At 45.3% G+C, this 24,015-nt stretch overlaps 2 protein-coding genes across 7 annotated transcripts in view; both read left to right on the forward strand.

Annotated features, from left to right (window-relative positions):
* Nucleotides 1–9,863, forward strand: part of LOC146863347 (uncharacterized) — a 53,586-nt gene extending 43,723 nt beyond the window's left edge. The window contains exon 2 of the mRNA XM_085642788.1: nt 5,898–9,863. Coding sequence (XP_085498914.1) covers nt 6,104–7,582 — 1,479 coding nt within the window. The 5' untranslated portion in view covers nt 5,898–6,103 and the 3' untranslated portion in view covers nt 7,583–9,863. The remainder of the gene's footprint in view (nt 1–5,897) is intronic.
* Nucleotides 9,864–13,849: 3,986 nt separating this feature from the next.
* LOC146863348 (uncharacterized) overlaps nt 13,850–24,015 on the forward strand; it is a 42,935-nt gene continuing 32,769 nt past the window's right edge. For all 6 annotated transcript variants that reach the window (XR_014978240.1, XR_014978242.1, XR_014978239.1 and 3 more), the window contains exon 1: nt 13,850–13,991. The gene's annotated coding sequence lies outside the window, so the exon portion shown is untranslated. The remainder of the gene's footprint in view (nt 13,992–24,015) is intronic.

A 24,015-nucleotide genomic window follows, 5' to 3' on the forward strand; every position in this document is an offset into this window, starting at 1 on the left:
ACAGTTATCTTTGAAGATGGTTAATGGGAGAGTTGGGTTATTTAATACAGGGGTGTAGTACGAAAATCGTCCTATCCCTAACTCTTTTCTTACGGTCTTCCATACCTTAAAGCAGCTATACAGAGTCTTAAATTTAACCTTTTTGTAGTAGCTATCATGTGTGTGTGTCCAGAAATATCCATAGCAGGATTCCCCGACCAATAACTGAAAGATTGAGGCAGTGTTTTCCTCTGTAGTATTACATCCTTGTAATAATTCTTTACTGTATAGTAGTACACAGGACCAGTAGTATCTCCTTAAATTGGGGAGCGCTAGCCCACCTCTATCCTTGGGAAGAGTAAGAAATTTATATGCTCGCCGGGGTTGTGCGTATGACCATATAAATCTAGAGAAGATACGTTCCATTACTTTGAACCACTGGTTTGTAATTTCTAAGCAGACTGCCCTGAATACATACAAAATCTTTGGAAAGTACACCATTTTAATTGCATTAGTCCTTCCAATAATGGAAAGATGGAGATTATTTACCCGTTGTAAATCCTTTTGTATTGTATTGAGTAATGGCTTAAGATTTAAATCCACCACTTCCTCTAGTTTAGAAGAGATAGTCACCCCCAGGTATGTAGCTCCCAGCACGACCCTAGGATCATCCATCCAAATTTTTTTGTTTAAAACAATTTGTGTCTTTCCTTGGTTTAACGCATAGCCAGAGACCAGCCCAAATTTTCTGGCCTCGGTCTCAATAACCGGCATTGCTATCTTAGGGTCTGCGGTAACTATAGCAATGTCATCCGCATATGCTAGTATTTTTGTTATATATCCCTGTGATATAATGGGGATTATATGGGTGTTTTTCTCTAAGTAGCGGATGAAAAAATCTATATATATTGCAAAAAGCAATGGCGAGCAAGGGCATCCCTGGCGAGTTCCTCTCGAAACAATGATTTCCTTAGTTAGACTTCCATTAACAGAAACGACGGCTCTAGGATTATAATAAATTTTTTGTATCGCTTGAATAAACTTGGTTCTAAATCCCAACGTCGCCATTGCTTTCCAGAGAAACGGCCAGGAAACCCTATCAAAAGCCTTTTCCGCATCCAGAAGTATCAGGGCCATAGGGTCTCCGGTGGTTTCTGTTCCATCAAAAAGTGTAATAACCCTCTGAATGTGATTTATAGTTGATCTTCCAGGGACAAAACCATGTTGGCTTTTGACGATGACTTTATGTATTATAGGCGCCATTCTATTTGCCAGAATTTTAGAGTATATTTTGGAGTCCGCGTTTATAAGGGTTATTGGGCGATATGATCCTAATTGTTCTGGGGGTTTCTCTTTTTTAGCAAAAATAACAATTCTTGCCTTAGCCCAGGAGCCGGGAGGTTCCCCCCCAGAAAAGATATGTGTAATTAGATCAATAAATGTATGTTTTATTTCTTCCAGAAATATTCTATAAAATTCTGCTGGGATGCTGTCCAGCCCTGTTGCCTTTCCATTAGGGAGGCTCTTAACAGCTGTTAGGACCTCTTCCATATTTGGTGCTTCCTCCAGAGCCATCTGTATATTTACCTCGAGTTTTGTGGTTTCACAATTCTCTAGGTATCTTTTTATTTCTATGGAGTCTCCATGACTGCTGTCAGTGTATAATTCTTTATAAAACCTCCAAAATGCTTGCTTGATCAGCTCTGGGTCCTTTAACAGTCCTTCTACTGGATCTACAATTTCCCTTATTAAATTAGCATTGGCCTGTTGTCGTAGTTGCATTGCCAGTTGATGTCCCACTAGCTCGTTCACTTCATAGACTAGTTCTTTTCGTGCAGTAGCTTTCCGAATTGCTTTATCTGTAAAAATATTAGTAATAGCTGCCTTGGCAACTGCTACTTGGGCTAAAGTGCTAGAAATATCTCTGGTCATATCTATATTGCTAGTAGCACTAATGAGATCGATTTCTGCTGATATAAGTTCATCCTGTAACCTCCTTAATTCCTCTTTCTCTCTTTTATTTATTCGAAGCGAATATGACATAGTCTCGCCCCGGATCCCTGCTTTCAGCGTATCCCACACAACCTCTATTGTTGAGCTATTAATATTTTCTGTGAGGAATTTTGGTATCCAGTCTTTCATGTGGATAAGATACTGAGGATCATATAATAATGCTTTTTCAAATGACCACATGTTAGGCTCTGATTTGGCTAAGCTAGAAGTCAACGTGCAAAAAAGGGGGTTGTGATCAGATAATATCCGGGGCAGTTTGACTGTTTGGGAGGTCCTAATTAATGAACTTGAAAGTAAAATGTAATCAATTCTGGTATGTGTACGATGTGGGTTTGAATAAAAGGTATATCCAGGGTCACCAGTATTGAAGTTATCAATCTGCCAGCTATCCACAAGTCCATGTACAAGACATAAATCTTTAAGCGAGCGGAATACTTTCGGTTTTCGCCCTTTATAGACCCAATCATCATTTACGGACCAATTAATGGGGAGGTTTATATTGAAGTCTCCACATACCAGGGCCGGAAGAGGCCAGTGTGTTAATTCATTGGAGACCTCATTGAAGACCGCGGGGTCATCTATATCGTTCCCATAAATGGCACAAATTGTTATTTTTTGCCCTATTTGATGGTTACATTCGGTGATAGCCCAACGGCCAAACTTGTCGGTTTTAGAATTATTGAACACCAATCCACTCCCTTTAGCCAGAATAGCCACACCACGATTTTTAACCCCTTGTTAAGTAGCGCAAACCAGTTTATAGCCTAGTGTGTTTAACAACTGTCTCTGGGATCCTTCAATATGCGTTTCCTGCATGCACACGACATTAGCTCCCCAGTTTTGTAACCCGATAGTAACCATTTGCCTTTTTTTTAAGTCGTTTAAGCCACCTATGTTCAAAGATAATACCTTTATCGCAGCCATGCTGATAGAACAAGCATGCCGTATTTTATTTCACATGTGTTTTGATTTCCTGTGGTCCCTAGAACTGTTTTCTTGTTCCTTTTTAACATAAATTTACTATCCTTTGTGTCTAACCTGTCCGAATTTCCCCCCTCCCCTTTGCCCTCCCCCCACCCACCACCACCTTGGAAGGTTACCTGGGCCAATCTGGTCCAGGGGTGTGACATCTGCGCAAGCAGGCCCTGTGAGCTGGGCTATTTCGAGGTAAATAAGATGCTTACTTTTATGGATAGTCCGCATCCTAAGACATTTAAATTCCCCGAGCCAATCAGGCTAAATTCCACGTGTTCCACAACGTGTAACTATTACAAAATAAGAATTATAATGATTAATTAATCTTAAATGTCCTCTTTTTTACTACAAGATAATGCTTGATTTAGGTTATTTCCCTGAGTGTCGGGAGACTGTCTCTGAGATTTCCCGAAGATAATTCTCCGCCAGTATTTCACTATTAAAATTTCTTGTAACACCCTTAAATATAATTTTTTTCTCACTTTATTTTTTAATGTAGCACCCAGGTGGGCCAGGTCCTGGGGGCATGCAGAGTTTATAAAAAAAAGAAAACATGGAGGAAGGCGCATGGAGCCTCCCTACAAGGGCTTATTTAAGCCCCAGGGACCACCACCTCCCCGGGCTCATGTAAAGTATATTCGGGGGGGGGACCCAGGTAACCCCACAGAGACCACATCTTCTCTGGGTGCTACTGTAAATATTAAAGAGGGGGCCCCCGGGGCTAATTGTATTGATGAAAAAGAGGGAGGGGGCCATGCGCCCCCTCCCTCTTGGGCTATATCTGGCCACAGGGACCCCCCCGGCAGGCTTAGAATAACAAAGGTAGGGGTGGCCGCACAGCCCTCCTCCTGGAGCCATATATGGCCTTGGGGACCACCACCGCACAGGGCCAGCTCCTACTATCTCCTGGGGAGCTCACCCTCGGGAGATAGTTGTTTGCCTGTCAAACTGCTCTAACTTGTTGGATGCAGAGTTTACATCTCTTTCTCTGCCCCCAGACATGTGGACAGGGAAAGAGATCCAACTATTGTTCTTGCACACAGGGAGCTGCATTTCCAGCAATGACCGCTCCTGCAGGAGGCGAGCAACCGGCTGGGACAGCCACGCGGTCCCCAACATGCACACTGGATGACCTGGGTGGGGCCAGGGCAACCAGGCAGACGTGGCCGGGCCCCAGAGGATGGGGTCCCCGGAGCTGAAATCGGCCGTGAGGCATAGCTCCTCTCCCCAATGGGAAGCACTTATGTATATATAAATAGTAGGAGCACAACTTGAAGCTCCACTGCTGCAAATTACAAATGATCCTGACTTCCTGGGCTTGACGGCAATTCCACATTTGAAATGCGACCCAAAATGCTTTGTGGAGGTGAATGCATCGTTGATATACTGGAGTGCAATCTGCAGTGATTGTGATGAGTGGGTTCTTGGGTGTCCTTACTTTGTGAGAGCAGAGTCCACCCTTCTCCCTTTACATTACTACAAGTATACAAATGTGCAAAATCACTTGGAAGCTTCACCCATATGGCTCTGCCTACCTTTGTATTATACAAAGGTAGATGTAGTGTAGAGTATGTACTAGACATTTACCCAAGAAGGTAGCACTTAGTATTTAACCAGTAGAAAGTACTCCATGTGGGTAGGTATTGTGTGCAAAACTGTGGACTTTTGTTGGATAAAGGGACACGTATGTTCCTGTGGTGGCCCAGTCACTGACACAGCTATTTACACACCCACACAGACACCTAGACATTCACACATTTGGACTCACACACCTACTGACAGACCTACTTGGATACTCTCACACACACTCAGGCACTCATGCACCCATTCACTTATGGACTGACTCTCACACCCACTCACAAACCTACTCATGCACCCACTCACAAAACTACTCAAACTCTCACAGAGCATCCAGCCACTCATGCACCCACTTACAGAACCACTCCTACTCTCTCACACCCACCACAGACCTACTCAGAGACTCGCACACCGACTCACAGCCCCCCACAGTTATGCATCCACTTGCAGACCCACTCAGCCACTCATGGATGCACACACAGACTGACACGCTGATTGAGGCACTCACAAACCCAGACACACTCATACCCAGTCACAGACCCACTCAGATACTCGTGTACCCACTCACAGACCCACTCACGCTCATGCACCCAGTGAGAGACTTATGCAGCTACTCCCAGACCCACTGAGACACTCACACACCTACTGAGACACTCAAGCACTCGCTCACAAAGCTTACAGTTAGGAAATACAACTAAACAAACCTTAGAAATTCACAAAAAACCGACTGTAACAGTGACGTTCTAGTTAATGATGCATTCCGTTGTAAGAGCAATAGTGTCTCTACCAAGAGCAAGACATCAGCGGTGTACATCAACTAGCTAAGAGGCTAGATGGTTATCAATGCTAGCTGAAAAGCAAAAAACTTTCAAACTGTAAAGGGTGATTAGATATAAATAAACACGTTTATATCACTTCATTTTGCGAATACATTCCTCTGTGCATCTAGGGTGGTAACGAATTTATAAGATCATTGGAGTAATAGGTTGATTCATAAAGTTTCAAATCGTGGTGGGTCATAATCCCACCAACTTTATGAGTATTAATGAGATAGCAGGGAAATTATGACTCACTGATTGGGAGCCACCGCAGGGATGGTGGCCTGCGAGGGACTGCAGACCACCATCCCTGCGATTTGCTTTCATTAAAGTAGACTTACTTTTTTTTTTTAAATAGAGCATGTTTTCTTTGAAAGGAAGGGACTGTGTTTAAAACAAAAGTTTCTTTCTTTTAAAATGTAAATCTGGCCCACAATCCTTACTAATCAACTAGTCATGAAAACTAAATAGTAGCTGTTATAAATGCATTACGAGGTTCTGAATTAATGTTAATTTTTTTTTCCCCATCAACAGAGATGACAGTCAGTAGTGCACCGAAGAAAATGAATTATGAATGATGAAAAAATGTGAGCCACGCCATCTATTTCAAGAGGAGTCAGTGTTATCAACGCAAGAACATGAACTCCATTTAAGCACCCAACAGTTCACAAAGAAAGCCTCTTATAGATTGAGCAAGGAGCCAACTTGTTAGAGCTTCTAATATAAGCCAAGTAAGAGAAATGACCAAAAGAAAAAGGAGTGCTACAAAAGGACGATTTATTTGTTCTGATTGTGGGAAGATTTTCAGTGCAACTGCATCACTTCTCATTCATCAGATAGTGCACACAAAAGAAAAATCTTATTCATGCAAGGAATGTGGCAAATGTTTTGGACTTTCTTCAAGCCTTAAAGTTCACCATAGAATACACACCGGGGAAAAACCATATGCTTGCAACATTTGTAACAAAAATTTCATTCAGCTAGCACATTTCAGAACACACCAACTAACGCACACACTAGAGAAATCACATGAGTGTAGTGAATGTGGAAAGAGATTTAGACAGCACGCACACCTTCTTTCTCACAAGCGAACACACACTGGTGAGAAACCACATAAATGTTCTGAATGTGGTAAGTGCTTTGCCCAGGGATCACACCTTAATTCTCACCAGCGCATACATACTGGGGAGAAACCACATACATGCAAAGAATGTGGAAAAAGCTTTGGACTAAAGTCATCACTTACTACCCATGAACGTATACACACTGGAGAAAATCCCTACACGTGTAATGAATGTGGAAAATGTTTTAACCAGTCATCAAATCTGGCCACTCACAAGCGATCACACAGTATAGATAAACCATATGAATGTAATGATTGTGGAAAGAAATTCAAAATGTCTTCATTTCTCATTACTCACCAAAGAATACACTCGGGAGATAGACCATATCGATGTAATGAATGTGGCAAGAGCTTCCGGCGAGCATACCACCTTAAATCGCACAATTCAATACATACAGGTGAGAAACCCTATATATGCAGTGAATGTGGGAAGAGGTTCAGCCGGTCGGAACACCTAGTGACACACCAGAGGACACACACAGGAGAGAAACCCTTTGCATGTAAGGAATGTGGAAAGAGATTTACCTTGTCTGGGGACCTTATAAAACACAACATAGTCCACCAAGGTGTTAAACCATATAGTTGTCAAACATGTGGGAAGAATTTTAGTCGTCGAACTTGCTTGATCAAACACCAGAGCATGCATTCCGGTGAAAAACCCTATTTCTGTAAGGAATGTGGGAAAAGATTTTTTTGGTCATCAAGTCTGCTTGTTCACCAGAAAGAACATGAAGGTTTAAAACTCATTCCATGCGATGAATGTGGTAAGGAATTCAGCTCATCGTACCTGAAAAGACACAAGGAAACGCATACACAAGGAAAGCCATTTGCATGTAAGATCTGTGGAAAGTGCTTTAGCCGTACTATATACTTACAGAAACATCAAATAATCCACAGTGGAGAGAAGCCATATAAATGTAATGAATGTGGCAAATGTTTCAAAAGGACAACAGAACTACTGTACCATGAAGGAATGCATACAGGTGAACAACCCTATAAATGTACTATGTGCCCGAGGAGTTTCCACATATCATCCGTCCTTGAGAAGCATCGCAAAACACATGACAAAAAGAAAAGAATAATAATAAATATGTAGTAACTGTGGAATGAATTTTGCTGGACTTCATGCTTGATGACTCACCGGTGAATGCACACCTGTACAAAATAAGTAATTTCAATAGATACCAATACTATTGCATTTATTTTGATGGATCCGTTATCTGTTACTACTTTCTTGCATTGTTTGCCAGGTGGTTGTTTTTGGCAGCTAATTGATCTTTATTTTGTCCCTTTCTAAGAAAGGATTTATTTCCCTGTTCAAGTCGGTGGGTGAAAGGGCTGAAACCAGAGTCGAACACAAGCTATCTTAATGTCCTGAAATGTAGTACCTTCCATTCAGGCATGTTGTTCCCTGCCTTTCTAAGTAGTCCCAGTCCAACTGAGTGCCACCTAGTACTCTCATTTGATTCTTGAGAATACGTAATAAAGTTCCAAACAAATCCTAACAGACAAATCAAATAAACATCCTGCATAATATTGGCTGAAATCCCTCCCAAAAGTGGTTTTCTCTCACATCCAGTAGCATGATTTCTATTCCCAATTTGACATGTTCACTATGCACAAAAATATCTTGTTAATCTAAGCCTGCAGTTGCTATAAAAATTATTTCCTTAGTTGTGGAATATGTCCCTTTTCATTAATCCATGTGCGCTTTGATTTAGCAAGTAAAGGGACGGTGCCAAGGTCAAGTATAACCCTTCCCGCCCTAATATCCTAGTTGGCTAGCGGGGGTAGGAGCGGTCTCCTAACAAGGGACTGCTGTACCAGAGATCAGAGACACATGTGTCCAGTCACACACGGGGCCAGAAGGGCGGCGTCCAGTGTGATCAGCAGACAGGTGGGGCATCATGAGTCAGGGTGCTGAAACTGTCCCGCCCTGTTTGGGACTCGGCTGAGTCATGTGACGCAGTGGATCTTTGCGGCGTGAGGTGATTAGTGCTTTGCACAACTTCAAAGGCATAGGGCGTTGGTTTCTTGGGACTCTGGCTTTTCCAAGCTAACGTCCTGGGCATTTGGGATATAGATGGGGCATTGATAACCAGTAGGGATGTTCCTTCATCTAGATTTGCTGGAGGCTCTAGACAGAAGATCTAGCGGGCAAGACTACAGCTATTTTGGTGGGGGGCTCTGGCGGCGACGGTGGTACCTCCAGAGCTGTGGCGAAGTTACAGGGCGATCTGGAAGCAAACGGGTACCTCTACGCGGCACCATAGGGGGAGCCAGAGCCCAGGAGCCTCATGGGAGGTTCCTGGAAAACCGTGTCGGCGCCCCATCAGTCCTTCGGGCGGCTTGCCTTGCTACGCTAGAAGGGCGGGCCTCTAGTGTCAGCTAGGCACCAGCCCACCCCCTTTCTGCTAGGGGACCCCTCGGGGAGGAGTCCCCCCCCCCCCCCCCCCACTCGTATCAGCCAGTGGCTGCGGCATGCAGGGCGTGTCACGGCCGGGGAGCGAGGATGAGGGGGGGGTATATAGGCCTCCCCCACCGTCTGACCTTCCTCTTTTCGTGCCCTGGACACGACGTCTCCCACCCTACCGCTTACCCGGCATGGAAGCAGCGGGGGAGGCATAGAATGTTGTAATGTTCTTTTTTCGTTGCAGGAGGAGTTACAGGGCGATCTGGAAGCAAACTGGTACCAAAGGGTACCTCTGCGCGGCACCATAGGGGGTGCCAGAGCCCAGGAGCCTCATGGGAGGTTCCTGGAAAACCGTGTCGGCGCCCCGTCAGTCCTTCGGGCGGTTGTGGGCCTGAACAACCGGGGGCTTGCCTTGCTACGCTCCACCCTGAAACGGGCGTGAGTATAAGGGACCATGATCCGGGAAGAGGATCACCGAAGGGGCAGCACAGACGGGGTTCGCCCCAGTGCTGCTTGGCTCCTCAGGCGGGCAGGCGGCCCAGTTGGTTGCCTGCCCTTGGATCGCCCGTAAGATAACCCACCATATTACATAACGGTGTATGTAATAAACCTGCAGCAGTTTCTTACTCAAACAAACATTTGTGTGGTGTGTTTTATTTATGTGTAAGAACATGCATGCTATTGTGGGGGGTGGGGACTGTTGCCTTCTGCTGGCGCTAGGAGGTTGATACTGTGGGGAATACCTCACAGACAGACAGACAGACGACTCCCCCCTTTTTCATGTGAACGTTGTGCGTAAGGACGCCAGCCCTCCTCCAGGTCAGTCTCCTGCAGAGCAGCAGCAAGCGTAGACATCTTGGGGCAGATTTGGCGCAAGGGGCTTGTAAATCTGCCCCCTTATGTCTGGAACCAGTCCTGCTTACTGATGCAGACTAGTCAGCATTCCAAGGCCGAAAGTAGATATGAACTTGCAGGTTTCAAACACCGGTACTACTGATGCATGGTGGTGACACCACAGGAAATGACATCACATGACATTTAACTTGCATCTAAAGTGTAAAGTACCTCACAGAGCATGGTATGTAAATCGAATAACAGGGAAAGACTATGGGGTCCTTAATACTGCAGACACCACAACAAGGCTGGCATGGCTACGCTAAACCGACAGATACCTTCTTGCGCTCTATTGAAACACGGCAACACCACCCCCATCCACTCTGGCCGTTTTCTACCCTTTCTTTATGTAATGACTAAGGGCCACATGTATCAAAATTGCATATTGCAATTACCTGATTGCGATTTTAGGAAAATTGCAATTAGGTAATCGAAATTTCCAATGTATGAAACTCCATGAGTTTCAAATACTGATTCGTAGTGGGTCGCAAACCGACCTACCTCATTAATATTAATGAGGTAGAATGCAATTTGAGACCCCGTAGGAATCACAAAAATCACAGGGATGGTGGCCTGCTGAGGTAAACAGACCACCATGTCTTTAATTGTTTTTTAATAAAGCAATCTTTTTTTTTGTAAAGCAGCCTGTATGCTTTACAAAAAGAAAAGGCATTCCTTTCATTTTTTAAGAGCAGGCAGTGTTCCGGAGGACCGCTGCCTGCTCTTAAAAAATTATTTTACAAACATTCACAGAGAAGAAAGGGTCCCTTGAAATTAGGAAGGGACGCCCTAAACGTGCCACTTCCTAATACTGAATTGCAAAACCCACTTTGCGATTCAGTAACAGGTTACCGAATCGCAATTTGGGTTTCATGCATGTGAAAAGCTGTTTTTGCGTTTGCAAATGGGCCTATTCTGTGAATCGGCACGTTTGCGAACTCAAAAAGGCTTCATGCGTGTGGCCCTATATGTGGTACTCAACGGCGTAGCTTCGAGTGGGGGGGGGGGGTTGTTTGGGGCAGGGAACAAAAAAGAAAGCGTGAGAAAACAAGAAAGGAGGAGTGGGGAGAAAAGGAACTGGAGAGGGCGTAAGATTGGAGAGTTGAGAACCAAGATAAGAAAAAATAGGGCTAGAGAGAAGGAAGAAGGGATAAGAGAAAGGAGGAGGAAGGAAGGGAACAGTGATGTGGAAATGTAAATTTCAAAAGGAAAGAACTAACAGCAAGCATGTAATATAATTTACTTAAAATACGATACACAAAATGCAGAAGGTCCTATAACTTGATAAATCAACATCAAAATCATTGTTATTGGGTCATTGTAGGACCGTAAAAGCACAGGATAAAACATTTACATCTTCACAAAATATAAATAACACTCTAAATGAATCAAAGAACCAACCTCAAACATGAACATAGGTTCACTGAATTAGGTGCCAGAAATCAGTTTCACCTTGTGTCCTATGGCTAATGTCATACAGAGGGTGTGGGGGTGGGGGGGGGGGGTGTTCTTTGGATCAGCTTGGAAGACTTCACATCTCTTAAAAAGCATCACACAATTGACAGGTTACAGGAAGGGCTACTGATGGCCCCTGCTCTCCTTTGATCTGACCACCTATTGCACTGAAAGATTCTGTTGAATAAAAGGTGTCACCCCTAAAATAGTCCTTGCCAATGTTTTGAATGGAGTGACAACTAATCCATCTGCCACCCAAAATATTGGCTTACATAGGCATTTTAAAAGTAAAGACACAAAAACAACAAAATACCCAACTGAGGGCAATCTTGTGTGTTCCCAATAGCAGTGCTTTAAATGGGCGGGTGCTGTCCGGTACCGAGTACCAACACTTTTTTATTTGAGAGGGAGAGTACCAGCACTTCTCAAGAGTGAGACAATACTTTTAATTGGAGAGCACCGGCACATCTCAGAAACAAGCAGGTAATTTGGTACAAAATATCTGAACTTCTATTTTTCCATTTCAAGCACTGCCCAATAAGGTCTTGGGTAATCAATCAATCAATCAATCAGGTGGGTTGTAAAGCGCGACTACTCACCTGTATGTGTCTCAAGGAGCTGAGGGGGGTGGGTCACTGATGTCCAGTTGAAAGAACACAGGACAGTTAAATGAAGTTCTGACTCCAGTGAAGGACCCGGCTGCACTCTATGCTGGTGACCGTGGATGACTAGTGAGCCATTGCTCCGTAGATTGAGGTTGCCATGTGGGCTGGGACATCCACAGTAGGTGCTGAGACCACCTTTGACCACTGGTAACTGGTCCATTTAGGCTCATGGGGGAATGCACCTCTGAATTTCGGTATCTACAGAAATCCAGGTCTGTGACACATAATTGCATCTCTAGTCTGTAGTTGAAGCCTGGGCATCCTCGGGTTTACAGATGGGCGAGCCAACAAATTAACAGGGAGAGCCGAGCCAAGGGTAGGGCTGGCTCTAAGAGGCCGTGCCTGAGCCGATCCCTTGAAATGTCTTCTGTCAGCCTCCCCCTCATGACGAGGGGGAGCGACACAGATAAGTCTCACTGACCCCACCTGCTCCGTGACAAGTAAGGGGCTGGTACCTCCTTTCATTGGCTAATCTATAATAAGCCAATGAGTGGAGTTAGCCGTCCCAATCCTCCAGGAATCCCAAGGCTTCCCTCTCACCACCCACAGTCACCTCTGCGGCCCGGTGCTATTTTTCAAATGTGGAGTGCGTGTCTGTATGAATGTTTGTGTATTTGTACATACCTGTGGTGAATGGGTGCGTGCGTATGTATGTGCTGGGTGTGAGTATGCGTGTGCCCGCCCAACCTCTGCTGCACATTACGGGCCGCCACTGTAACCCTTCCCATGGATCAGGTCACTCTTCCGGCAGGCACAACTCGCTCCGCCGAAGGCACGTGCTGCTCGTTCTCCTTATAGGGCAAGCAGAAAGGCTTATCCCTAGGATACCCCTAGCTTGGGCCTAGTCAGGTGGGGCCCTAACCTGCACCTATGGGGCTCCAAACAAGTGTCTGACCAGGGATAAAATACCAGCTTTCTTATTTTTGTACCCGCAGGGACATTAGAATACCGGTCGTGCTGACCTACAACTGGCCAGGTGGCACCCTAGGTCCTGAAGGCGGGTATGAACAAAGTGAGCAATTGCCCAGGACCCCCACGTTCCTAGGGGCACCCCGAGAAGAGGAACTTTCTATTCGATGCCAGTCTTTTATCTTTCTCAATAACACCTCTCTCTCTCTGCGCCCACCTTTACCTCCCCAGTGTCATCTTAAGACTTTTGGGGCTCAAGGACAAGGGAGGGTTCAACGGTTCCTGGTTGTCAAATGTTGACCTATATTCAGTATTGATCGGCATCATGCGGACGTGAATAAGCGGGACATGGTTAATGAAATTCAAAAGTTGTTCTGAAGTGGGACCCCTAAAAGAGGTCTTGGCTGGGGATCCCAAAAACCTTAGGATGGCATTGGTATCATCTTAGCATAGTCGCTGGCCTTCACCCGCAGGGGCTGCCTCCCATGTCCTGGGGCTGTTAAAAAACACATCCAGGATTCCCCATGCAGAGCCTGCATTATAGGAAGTGGAACCTACTCTGTGGTAGGGTTTTCAGCTCACCCTGTTTTCAGCGTCTGGTGGCTCGGTGGACTAATGCGTCCACTACAGGAGCATGTGTCCGACCTTATGGTTACAGGTTAAAATTGCGGCGGCTCCACTCAACCTTTTATCATCTGAGATCGATAAAATGAGTACCATCGAGTTGGGTAACAAGAACAAGTAGAAATAAATAAATTCGATATGACAACCATATCCCAAGTAGGAGTATTCACTAGAATTTGTAAAACTTGGGATGGATATATTATATACATATTTACAGCAAATTCAAATACCATATATTAAATGGTATTGTGGTATTTGGTCTCTTGCTGTAATATATTGGCAGAATTCCTAAACTCCGCTCGCTCCCTTTAACAAGCTTCCAGCAGAACAAAGACGTGTGACTAACCCTCCGTGCCAGCAGGGGGCAGCAGCAGGCCTCGGCGCGCAGCCATAGAGGGCAGGGGACGGTTGCTGCAGCAACGGAGACAATACAGTGCCACGGCAGGGCTTCGCAGCGCAGTCTGCACACACCTACGTCTGCACGGGGCTCCGCAGCTGCAGCCCGATCGGAGCATCTGGGGGAAGAGGAGACGGTGCCTGCTCAGGTAGGAGGCGCGCCTTGTGCGCCCAGATTGCACCTTTGCACGGGAGGATGGACAGGGGGTGCCTGGACCAATCTCTTCCCGGCAGGATGGATGCAGAGGCAGTGGGCGCTAGACCTGCCCGGCAGGATGGGTGTAGAGGCAGAGGGCGCCTAGACCAGCCCCTGCCCGAGGGGACGTATATATAGGGGGTGCCTGGATCATTCCCTGACCGGGCGGATGGATGTGGAAGCAGGGGTCGACTGGACCATCCTCTGCCCGGGAGGATTGCTGGAGTTTCCTCCCTGTGGATGGTAGGGATGCAGGGGTACCTGGACCAGCTGTGCCCCGAGGCTGGATGGGGCGGAGGCAGCGGACGCCTAGTGCATGGAGCTGCTCAGAGGCGCAACTAGAGCCAAATTTCGGGGGGGCTAAGTAAAAATTTCGGGGGGGCTGAATCCTTTAAGCCATAGGCAGAGTGGAGCTGCAGGGGTTCTTAGAAGGGGTGAAACAACAGCGAGGCCTCATTAACATGCAAATGACCTTTTAAAGACCTGTGAGGTGCTCAGACGCGGCTGTGTGTGCGCCGGGAAGCTGTCTCTTCCCGGGCTGCCACACACGAGGGGGGGAGAGGGGGGTGGAGAGGCTGAAGCCCAGTGAGTCCAATGTGTGTTGCGCGCCTGGAGCTGCTTCCCTGGGGATGGGCGAGCGCCTAGACTAGCCTCTGTCCCGGACAATGAATGGAGCTGCTTCCTTGGGGATGGGATGGACTGGGAGGGGGTGAGTACCTAGACCCACCTATGCACCGGAGGCGGGTTGAAGCTGCCTCCCTGTGGCTGGGCTGTAGGTATTCAATTCAATTCAATAAAAGCTTTATTCGGAAAGCAAAGCTCATCCATAAAAGCAAAATACAAAATACAGCATGATTAAAAAATTGTCAATATCAATATTACATTGAGATTTTAACAGTCCAATATTTTATGGGGAACTGTTCTTTAGCGTAAAGGTTAACAAACAAAGAAATTGCAATGCATATCAGGCGCACACTATCTTATTAATAAACATAGTTCATTTAAGAATGCATTAGAAAAATGGTTATAACACTCAATTTTTGGAAAGTCGCTAAAGTGCAGCTAACAGTCTTAAATTTGAAGTGTTACAATTAAAGATTTGTTCGGTGCCTTATGCAAAATTTTAAAAACTTTACAATATTAAAACATATTGCAGGAGAGTCCAGCATTTGTAGGGCCAACAGAGCGGAACGACATTCGCGTAAAGACATTTGTAGCAAAAGGGGTTGCAGCCAGCGTTTTCTGGGTTCACAGCAAAATTTGCATAAGAAAGTTACATGTAAAAGGGACTGTAAAGAAATATCGTCGCAGGGGCAGGTGGAAAGTTCCCTTGACCAGTCATTGGTATTGGGAAAGGTGATGAGTCGGTGGAAGTTGTTAAGTCTAAATCTAGTAAGTAGAAATACATCGTAAGTTGGCAAATTTAGAATAAGTTAAGGCTCTAGATTGTAGGAGGTTTGAATTAATAAGGAATGCTGAACGGAGGGTTTGTTGGCTTCAACTGCCAAACGAAGATCGTCAAGATGTTTGAGGCAATCCACCTTAAATATTTTTCTAGGGATCTTTGAAATGTCTTGGGGAGTAGTGTAAAAGTTGGGATGTCCCAAATCATTACAGAATTTGTGAACATAGTGTAACCAAGGAATTTTATGGAAATGCACCAGTTTTTGACAATCCCTAATGATTGCTTGGGTTAAAAGCAGTTTTTCTGAGGACCAAATACAATGCCACAACAAGATTGGTTGCAGTCGGATTGAATCAGTGATATATGGCAAACCCAGTTCTTGGTGGCAAAAAAAAAGTTGATGAGGATTTGGGGACTGATAGTAAATATCTCAGAAAACTGTTTTCGGTTTTTTGAATGGAGTCAACTTCGGCGTGTCCCCATATACCCGCGCCGTAAATGGCTGTAGTAATACATTTTGGGGGTAGATTTCCAAGGTTTCTTTAGGGGGTCTCTTTCCAAGTCTCTGGGTGAAAGAGACTAGGGCCATGGTGGACTTCAAAAACTGGAGATTTCTGGCCTCGATTGCCCTTTTCCGAGTCCCCTTTTCATCAATCGCCACTCCTAGATAGGGGTAAGTTGTTGTGTGATCGATCTTGGTATTAGTAATATAAATACCAGGTCCCTTTGTTGATTTTTTACCAGAGGTCATAATGAATGTTTTGGTGGGATTTATTTTTAAGTTTAGGTTGGACATAAAGTTGTAATAACGATTCAGGGAGCGTTGTAATTCTAATGGGGTACGAGCGAGTATTACCGCATCATCTGCGTATAGTAATGCGGGAATTGGGCGGTTATTAATCTGGGGCAGGTCCAGGCTCCCTTCCAACATGGCTGCCTCCAAGCCGTTGGTATAGATGGTAAAAAGAAAAGGAGCCAGGACACAGCCCTGTCTGACTCCCCGCTCAACCCTAAATGACGCGGTTAACTGGCCCCATGTGCCGAACCTCACTCTCGCGGTAGCGCCAGAGTAAAGATCTCTGATGTAGTTCACTATTGTTGTGTCCACCCCCATATCCACCATTATAGACCATGATTTGGTGTGTGAAACACAGTCGAACGCTGCGGAGAGGTCAACATAAGTCATATAAAAGTTTCCTCCCTTTGCATTAACATATTTCCCTCTTAGTAGGACCAGATTCAAGACCCGGTCGATGGTACTCAGGCCCTCCCTAAAACCATATTGAAGGTCGGAGATGGAGTTGTTATGTTCCGTCCAACATTGCAGCCGATCGAGTAAAATACGGCCCACCACTTTACCTAGAGAATCAAGTAACGAGATGGGCCGATAGCAGGACGGGCTATTTCGATCCCCCTTTTTAAAGATAGGAACCAGAATAGACTCCGACCAAGAGTCCAATGGTCCGATTTCACTAGTGGCTTTCAGCACTCTAAGTAGTAGAGGGCCCCATAGTTCAATGTTGGATTTATTTAAATCCACGGGAACCCCATCCGGGCCAGGAGCCTTCCCTCCCCGGCTAGCTTTGAGTGCTAGAATAGTATCAGCCAAGGCGAAATCTATAGGGGGGACGTTGGTGGCATAAGTAGGAGCTTGCAACGTCTGAGCGAGGGGGCTTGGAGATGGCGAGAAAGGGTCTGTAACGCTGAACATGTGCGAAAAATGATTAGTCCATTCGTGTTCGGTTATGGTAATCTCTAGAGTGCCACGTTCTTTTGGGCCAGAGAGGAATGTGGAGTTTATGACCTCCCAGAAAGCTGAAGAGTCCTTTAATTTGGAGCTATTTTGAAGGGCAAGCCAAAGTTCTTCTTTTAGTTCTTTTTTACGGTTCTTAAGGGACTCATTATATATTTTCCTCCGTTGGGAAACCTCTGCTTTGTCTCTCGGGACTCTCTTTAGGGCCGTTTTAAGTGCTTTGTGTGCCTTGGAGCAGGTAGAATTGAACCAGCTAGCTATTGGTTTCTTTTTGAATTTGGGAAAAATAGTAAGGGCCTTATTTATCTCTGCGATGATGATTTTAAAATTTGCAACAACCTCTTACGATGTAGAGGACTCCGCCAGACAGATTGTAAAAGCTGCCCTATTCCCTTCAACTATCTCTTTAAGAATTTTTTCTGGGTCAATACTGGACCATTTTAAGGCATAGCCGTTTGGTCGGTTCATTGACAGATTTTCTTGGGATAAAAAGTTTTTTTGAATGGGTAATACAACCAGCTAATTCCATTGTAATAGAAATAGGAAAATGATCGCTATATGCACAGTCATGGGTGGTAAAGTTGGTAATTAGATTGACTGCACTGAGAGACATTAATATAAAATCTATACAGGTCTGAGCACCTCTACCATGGTATGTGGGACTAATCTTAACGTTTGGGGTTATCAATTCATTTGAGAAAGTTATTTGTAGGAGGGACATGGTTTCATTCATGAACAGACCTTTAGGAGAGTGAGAAAAATGAGTAAACGGAGATTCATTGTATTCCGTGAAGCCACAAGTGATGTTATTTTTTCCACATAGTGGTAGGTTAAAATCTCCTCCCCAGATTAGGATGGAATTTTTGGCTTGAGGCTGATAAGGATACTCTATAAGAAAAGAGCGAATTTCTTTCAGCAGACCAATGAGGTGAAAATCTTGCAAATTGTTATAAAAATTTACAATGAGCACGTGGGTAAGTTTATTAAGTATTAAGGATGTTATCTGATAGTTGGGGTCTGTTTTTAGAACACTAGTAGATTGGGCTGGAATAAGATTTGAGATGTAGGTTACTAAACCACCCTTAGCCCGTCCTGAGGGAGAGGGAAGCGCTGGGGAAAAAAAGGTCTTGTAGCCAGATAGGTGAATGGAAGAAAGTGCCCAGGTTTCCTGCAGGCAGAGAATATCGTACCTCCTTTCATATGCTAGCCAACCCTCATGATGGATTTTTGAGTGAAGACCTGCAATGTTCCAGTAAATTGCACTAACTAAGTAGCTAGCAGGAAGTTTTTCTAATCTATTTGAGGAGATTGGTATGTGAGTTTTCTGGGCATGAGAGAAATCCTCGGGAATAGGGATCGGTTTGGGATCAAGATGAGTTATGGTTGGAAAAGTAGTTTGAATGTCTGTGGAGTTGGAAAGGAGTTGTGAATTTGCTTGTGAAGATTTATTAAAAAGAAAAGGTTGAGAAACGAATGAGGGTAGAGCATTACTCGATAAGGAGGGCTCTAGTTCTGGGATCAGAGTTAAGAAACGTGACTTTTTAGTACTTAGTTGCACAGAATTTGAGATATTAGGAAACTTAGTGGACGGGGGTAGTCAATCTACCTCCTCTATTAATGACAATGAGTCAAATCTGTTTTGCGTGAGAATGGAGCCGTTTGAAATTTTTGATGAGTCAGAGGATGGCCGGTAGAAAAAACCAAGTGGTACAGAAAGAATTGCGGTTGGAGTAGGCGAGGGTTCTTCCTTTTGTGCTAAAATAGAACGGGCAGCTCTAGGAGTTCTAAAGTTGACAATAATACAGTCGCCCTGTATGGTTTTTGAAGAGGGACCAATCCAGGCGACTCTCCGTACCATGATTATTTGATTGGAATTTAGCACGTTAAAGTGTTTGTTTGAGTAGCCAGTCCACCACTTTGTTTCGCAAAGAGGCCCAGGATTCTGTCGCTCCCTGGACCAGAGGGGGAACACCAGTTAAAACTACAATGTATGGACAAGTGGCAGGCGGCAAATTTGGACGTTCTAAATTTGAATGAGAACTTATATTCGAAATATTAGAATTACCAAATGGATAGGCTTTCTTTGGTTGGGAGTGTGTCGTGGGTAGATTCTTAACTATCGAACTCCTGTCAGGTGGAGGATACATAGGTGGTAGTAATGTTCCAGTAAACAGGGAAGAAGTATGTTCCTCAGGGTGACGAGAGAGATTGGTCTGGTGAACAGAGTGAGTAAAGGGTTGTGGTAGACCATCAGAACTCAGTGCACTAAATCTGGGTGAATCTTTAGTTTCTGTAATATGCTTCAATTTTAGCTCAAAGGACTTAAGTGTGTCATTTAGCTTAGAAAAAAGGCTTAGAGCCAAGGACTCAAGTTTGTGGTCGAGGAAAGTCTTTATTTCTTCTGTAAAATATTTGGAGTTTAATTGCAAAACATTATCAGATAAAGTTACATTGAGAGTGGGTTGGTCGACAGGGAGAGGTAGTCCTTGGTCAGTTTGTGTGCCTACAGATAGCGTTTTCGGTTTGGAGGAGTTGTTGCGTTGTTTAATTGCCCTACACTTTTTATCAGTGAACCCCAGGGCCGTAACTTGTGGGTGTTTCACTTTCCCTCGGGTTTGTGGTCCCATTGTACAAGGTGTAATTGGATGAGAGTTAGTCTCGCTAGTGCCAGATTGATTTTGTTTAATAGGGATGAAAGGCATGAGGGAAGAACTGGGAAAGGGCGAATTGGAAGGGAGAGGAAGGGTATTTTGAGGCAAAAGTCTGAGAGGGGACTGTTGGGAAGGATAGATTGAGAGTCTACGCTCTATAAGATTGATCTCTTTACTTATTATAGAGTCGGCCCGAAGAAGATAAGCATCCAATGTCCCCACAGTGCTATTGCGTGTCTCCATATTTTTTGCACGGGTAGTATTACAATCAAGTGTCAAGAATGTAACCAAAACCAGTTATAACAGGCGAGATATGCACCAAACCGTACTCATAAGGCTAGAGCCAGGATGAAGTAAATGCACTTTCAGCAAGTGGGCCGTGTTCATGAAACAGCACGAGTGGGAATAGGACTAGACAGGGACCTGGCTCAGCCCAGCCTCCATCGGCCTACGACGGCCTCAGACGGTCCCGCCCTTGTCCCGGGCTTCTCCCGGCGCGTCCCGCGCGCGTCCTCGCGGTAGGAGGGACCAGTCACGCCTTTGTAGCGCCTCCTGGCACGCTTCTAGATCGCTGTCAGCTGTGCCGCCTGGGCGAGAGGTGCGGGCTGCTGGTAGTTGTGGTCCTGGTGAGGGGAGGAGCTGAGCCCGGCCGGCACTGGAGCCAGAGATGGAAGTGCTCCTGTGCCTCAGCGGAGCTCTGCCGATTTAACACTGCTGCCCCACAGAATAATGCCGCCCTGTGAGTCCAATGGGTGTTGCGCGCCTGGAGCTGCTTCCCTGGGGATGGGCGAGCGCCTAGACCAGCCTCTGTCCCAGACAATGAATGGAGCTGCTTTCTTGGGGATGGGATGGACTGGGAGGGGGTGAGTACCTAGACCCACCTCTGCACCGGAGGCGGGATGAAGCTGCCTCCCTGTGGCTGGGATGTAGGTAGGCAGTACCTGGATCAATCTCTGCCTCGGAGGTGGGATGAATCTTCTCCCTGTGGATAGGAGAGAGGCAGGTGGTCACTGGATCCCCCTCTGCCCTCGATGCTGGATGGAGGCAGGCGGTCCCTGGACCGGCTTCTGTCCCAGAGGCTGGATGGAGGCAGGCGGTCCCTGGACCGGCCTCCGTCCCGGAGGCTGGATGGCGGCAGGCGGTCCCTGGACCCGGGATGTTCTGGAGTCGCCTCCATTCAGGGAAACAATGCTTTGGCAACGTCACGAAGACGGCGGGGGAGGGGCGGGGCACCTGCTACTTCTGCACTCCCCGCATATGTGTATTTATTCTGATAATTGTCTTTATTGTGGCGTGGTGGCCAGTTACCCCCAGACAGCATAGAACATCTAGGCCTGGGCTGGAGTGCTGTGTGCAGAGCAACCGATACGCCGTAGGACATCTCAGTGGGGTTGTCCCCGGTTGCAGAGTTCTTTATACAGCTTCCAAGCATCTGCCCTGCTATCGTTTTATGTTAATAAACATGTATTTCTAGCTGGCGTGTTAATGTAACACCTATTTCCTTAACAGCGCTTCGAAGCTCCAGACCTTGGCTGTAAGCGCTATATAAGTACAATGTTAACTCAATTAAGCCGCTCTAGTCTTTCTTACCGTCAGACTTCTCAGGAATGCCAGTATGTTTACAAAGATGTATGGCTGGATTAAATTGCCCTTAAATGTTAACATTATTCCCTATTGGGTCCAAATCTCCTTGAAATCATTACAATTCCACACAATAATTCATAAAAAATAATTACTGTCCTATGGGCAGAACAAAGGACTCCTCAGACAGAAGACTCACGGTTTGTGCGAGAAAAATATTATTTTAGTAAATACTGCACTTCACTAACATTTATTGCCGAAATGAAATAATTCCGGTTTTATCTCTGAAGCCTCCACTTCTCTGTTCCTAAATGTTGGTAGATGTTCACTCATCTCCCTGCAGTCATCAGTTCCAAACTGAGGCCCTCTGTAGTCTAAAGGCGTGCATGAAACATCCGCAGCAAAAACATTATTCCCATAAGGGTGACACATTGTCTCTTGAACTGTCCACTTACCAAGCGTCTCAACTTTTCTGGACTTTGTGATAGAACGCATCAAAGCAAAAGTTCGTCTTGATCATACGGGTGCAACATCACTTCCTGCCAATGGAAGGCATTGTTTCCGGTTCCTGAGTTTTATTTAATAGAGCAGTGAATTCTGGGAGCTGCAGTCCTGGATCAGGTGAACTGAACCAAATGCAATAACCAATAGGAAAATCATGAAATAAATAAATAAAAGCCCAGGATTGAAACAATTGCGTTCCAGTGTCACGAGTTGTGTTCAGGCCTAGTTGACACTCACATGGTGTTATCTTTTGTTAGGGGGGATCACCTTCCCTGTGGGACACCAAGCCAGCGGTGGTTTCTAACGCAAGCAAGACAAATAGACCCCCTTGTCTCCCTGGTATAGTATAAGAGAGTGTCATTGGGATTCAGCGGACCCCACCACTGGGCCTGGGTGCTGGTACACCCATGACAGAGAAGAGCCTACAACAGATTGGAAAAACAAGCATGCAGGAGACAAGAGAGGAACTGGCGCAAACACTATGATGACTGAAAAACACCCTTATAAAGCTATTCTTACAAACTATAAAAAGATGGCCATCAATGAAAAAAGCCAGTACTATATTCAACAAACTAAAAAAGCCGGCAACTCCAGCAAAGAACTGTTTCAGGTAGTAAATAAACTCACCGTAGTTACAAAAAACAATTCCTCTCGTCACAGCCAAAAATTCTGCAACTTGCTTGCCCATACATTTAAAAATAAAGCTGATCACATTTTTGATCTCTTTGATAAAACTAAAGTTAACACCATCCAAATAGACCACGAAGCAACCATTGATGCTTTGCTCATAGAATTTACGCCAACATCCACAGATCAAGAAGCTTTGCTCCTTTCAGCTGCCAAATCTGGCTCCCCGGATGACCCTTATCCCCCTAAGATTTTTACAGATGGCTAAACCGTACATTACCCCCCCCCCCATCTGTCATCAGTATTTAATCAGATCTTTTTGCAAGGATCATTTCCTAGCATATGGAAACAGGCCGGTATCCTCCCCCTTATCAAGAAACCAAACCTTGACATTAGCGATCCAGCTAACTACCGCCCCATCTCAAGACTTCCGTTGTCTGCAAAAATCATCGTGGAGAAAATAGTCACTGTAGAACTGTCCAATTTTATTTTCGAAAATCCGCTTCTAGACCCCAGTCAGTTTGGGTTTAGAGCTAATCATAGCACTGAGACTGCATTGATAAAAACCACAGAAGTGCGAATGACATTAGACAGTGGACGGCTCTTATTTTGTTAGACCTGTCCGCTGCTTTCGATATGGTGGACCATGGCCTACTGATCCACCGTTTGAACTATATAGCTTTAGGGGAAAGGCCCTTACACTGCTAACATCCTTTCTATCTGGGAGATGCCAAATGGTTCATTTAGGTCAGTTTAAATCCTCGCCGTTTACTCTGCCTTGTGGGATATCTCAGGGCCTTTCAGTTAGCCCGACGCTTTTTAATATCTGTTTCTGAACTCTCCCCGCTGATTAGAAGCTTTAAGCTGAACCCAACATCCTATGCTGATGACACCCAGTTGGTGATCTCCACGGTGCATAAAGACGTCAGCCATTCTCTAAAACTCCAAGCTGGACTATTGTAACGGCGTATACATGAATCTTCAAGTCCGACTACTTAGGAAGCTTCAGGCGGTTCAGAATGCAGCCGCCAGACTGATTCTGGATGATCCCAAATATCAGTCGATAGCCACGGGCATTCAGGATCTTCATTGGCTCCCGGTCTGCCAGCGAATCAAATAGAAGGCGCATTGCGTTGCTCATAGGCCCTGCACAGTGAAGGTCCAAGATTTCTCTGGCATGTTTTTAGTTGTTACTCTCCAAGTAGATCTCTTCAATCTGCCAACGCCAGACTGGCTACCACTGTTAGAATCAGGAAAATGAATTTGGGAGGTAGGAAATTCAGCTATAGCACACCCAGGCTGTGGAACTCTCTTCCAGTATATCTTAGGACCATACCCACCCTTCTAGCATTCAGGAAAGAACTTAAGACCTGGCTTTTCAGAAGTTAGCTATACCTCAGTACAGTAGTATCATGATCCAGTAAGCGCCAAGGCACCTACGGGTATACACGTGCTA

This window comes from Triturus cristatus, chromosome 2_2, assembly GCF_964204655.1.
Source record: "Triturus cristatus chromosome 2_2, aTriCri1.1, whole genome shotgun sequence".
NCBI classification, from domain to species: Eukaryota; Metazoa; Chordata; class Amphibia; order Caudata; family Salamandridae; genus Triturus; species Triturus cristatus.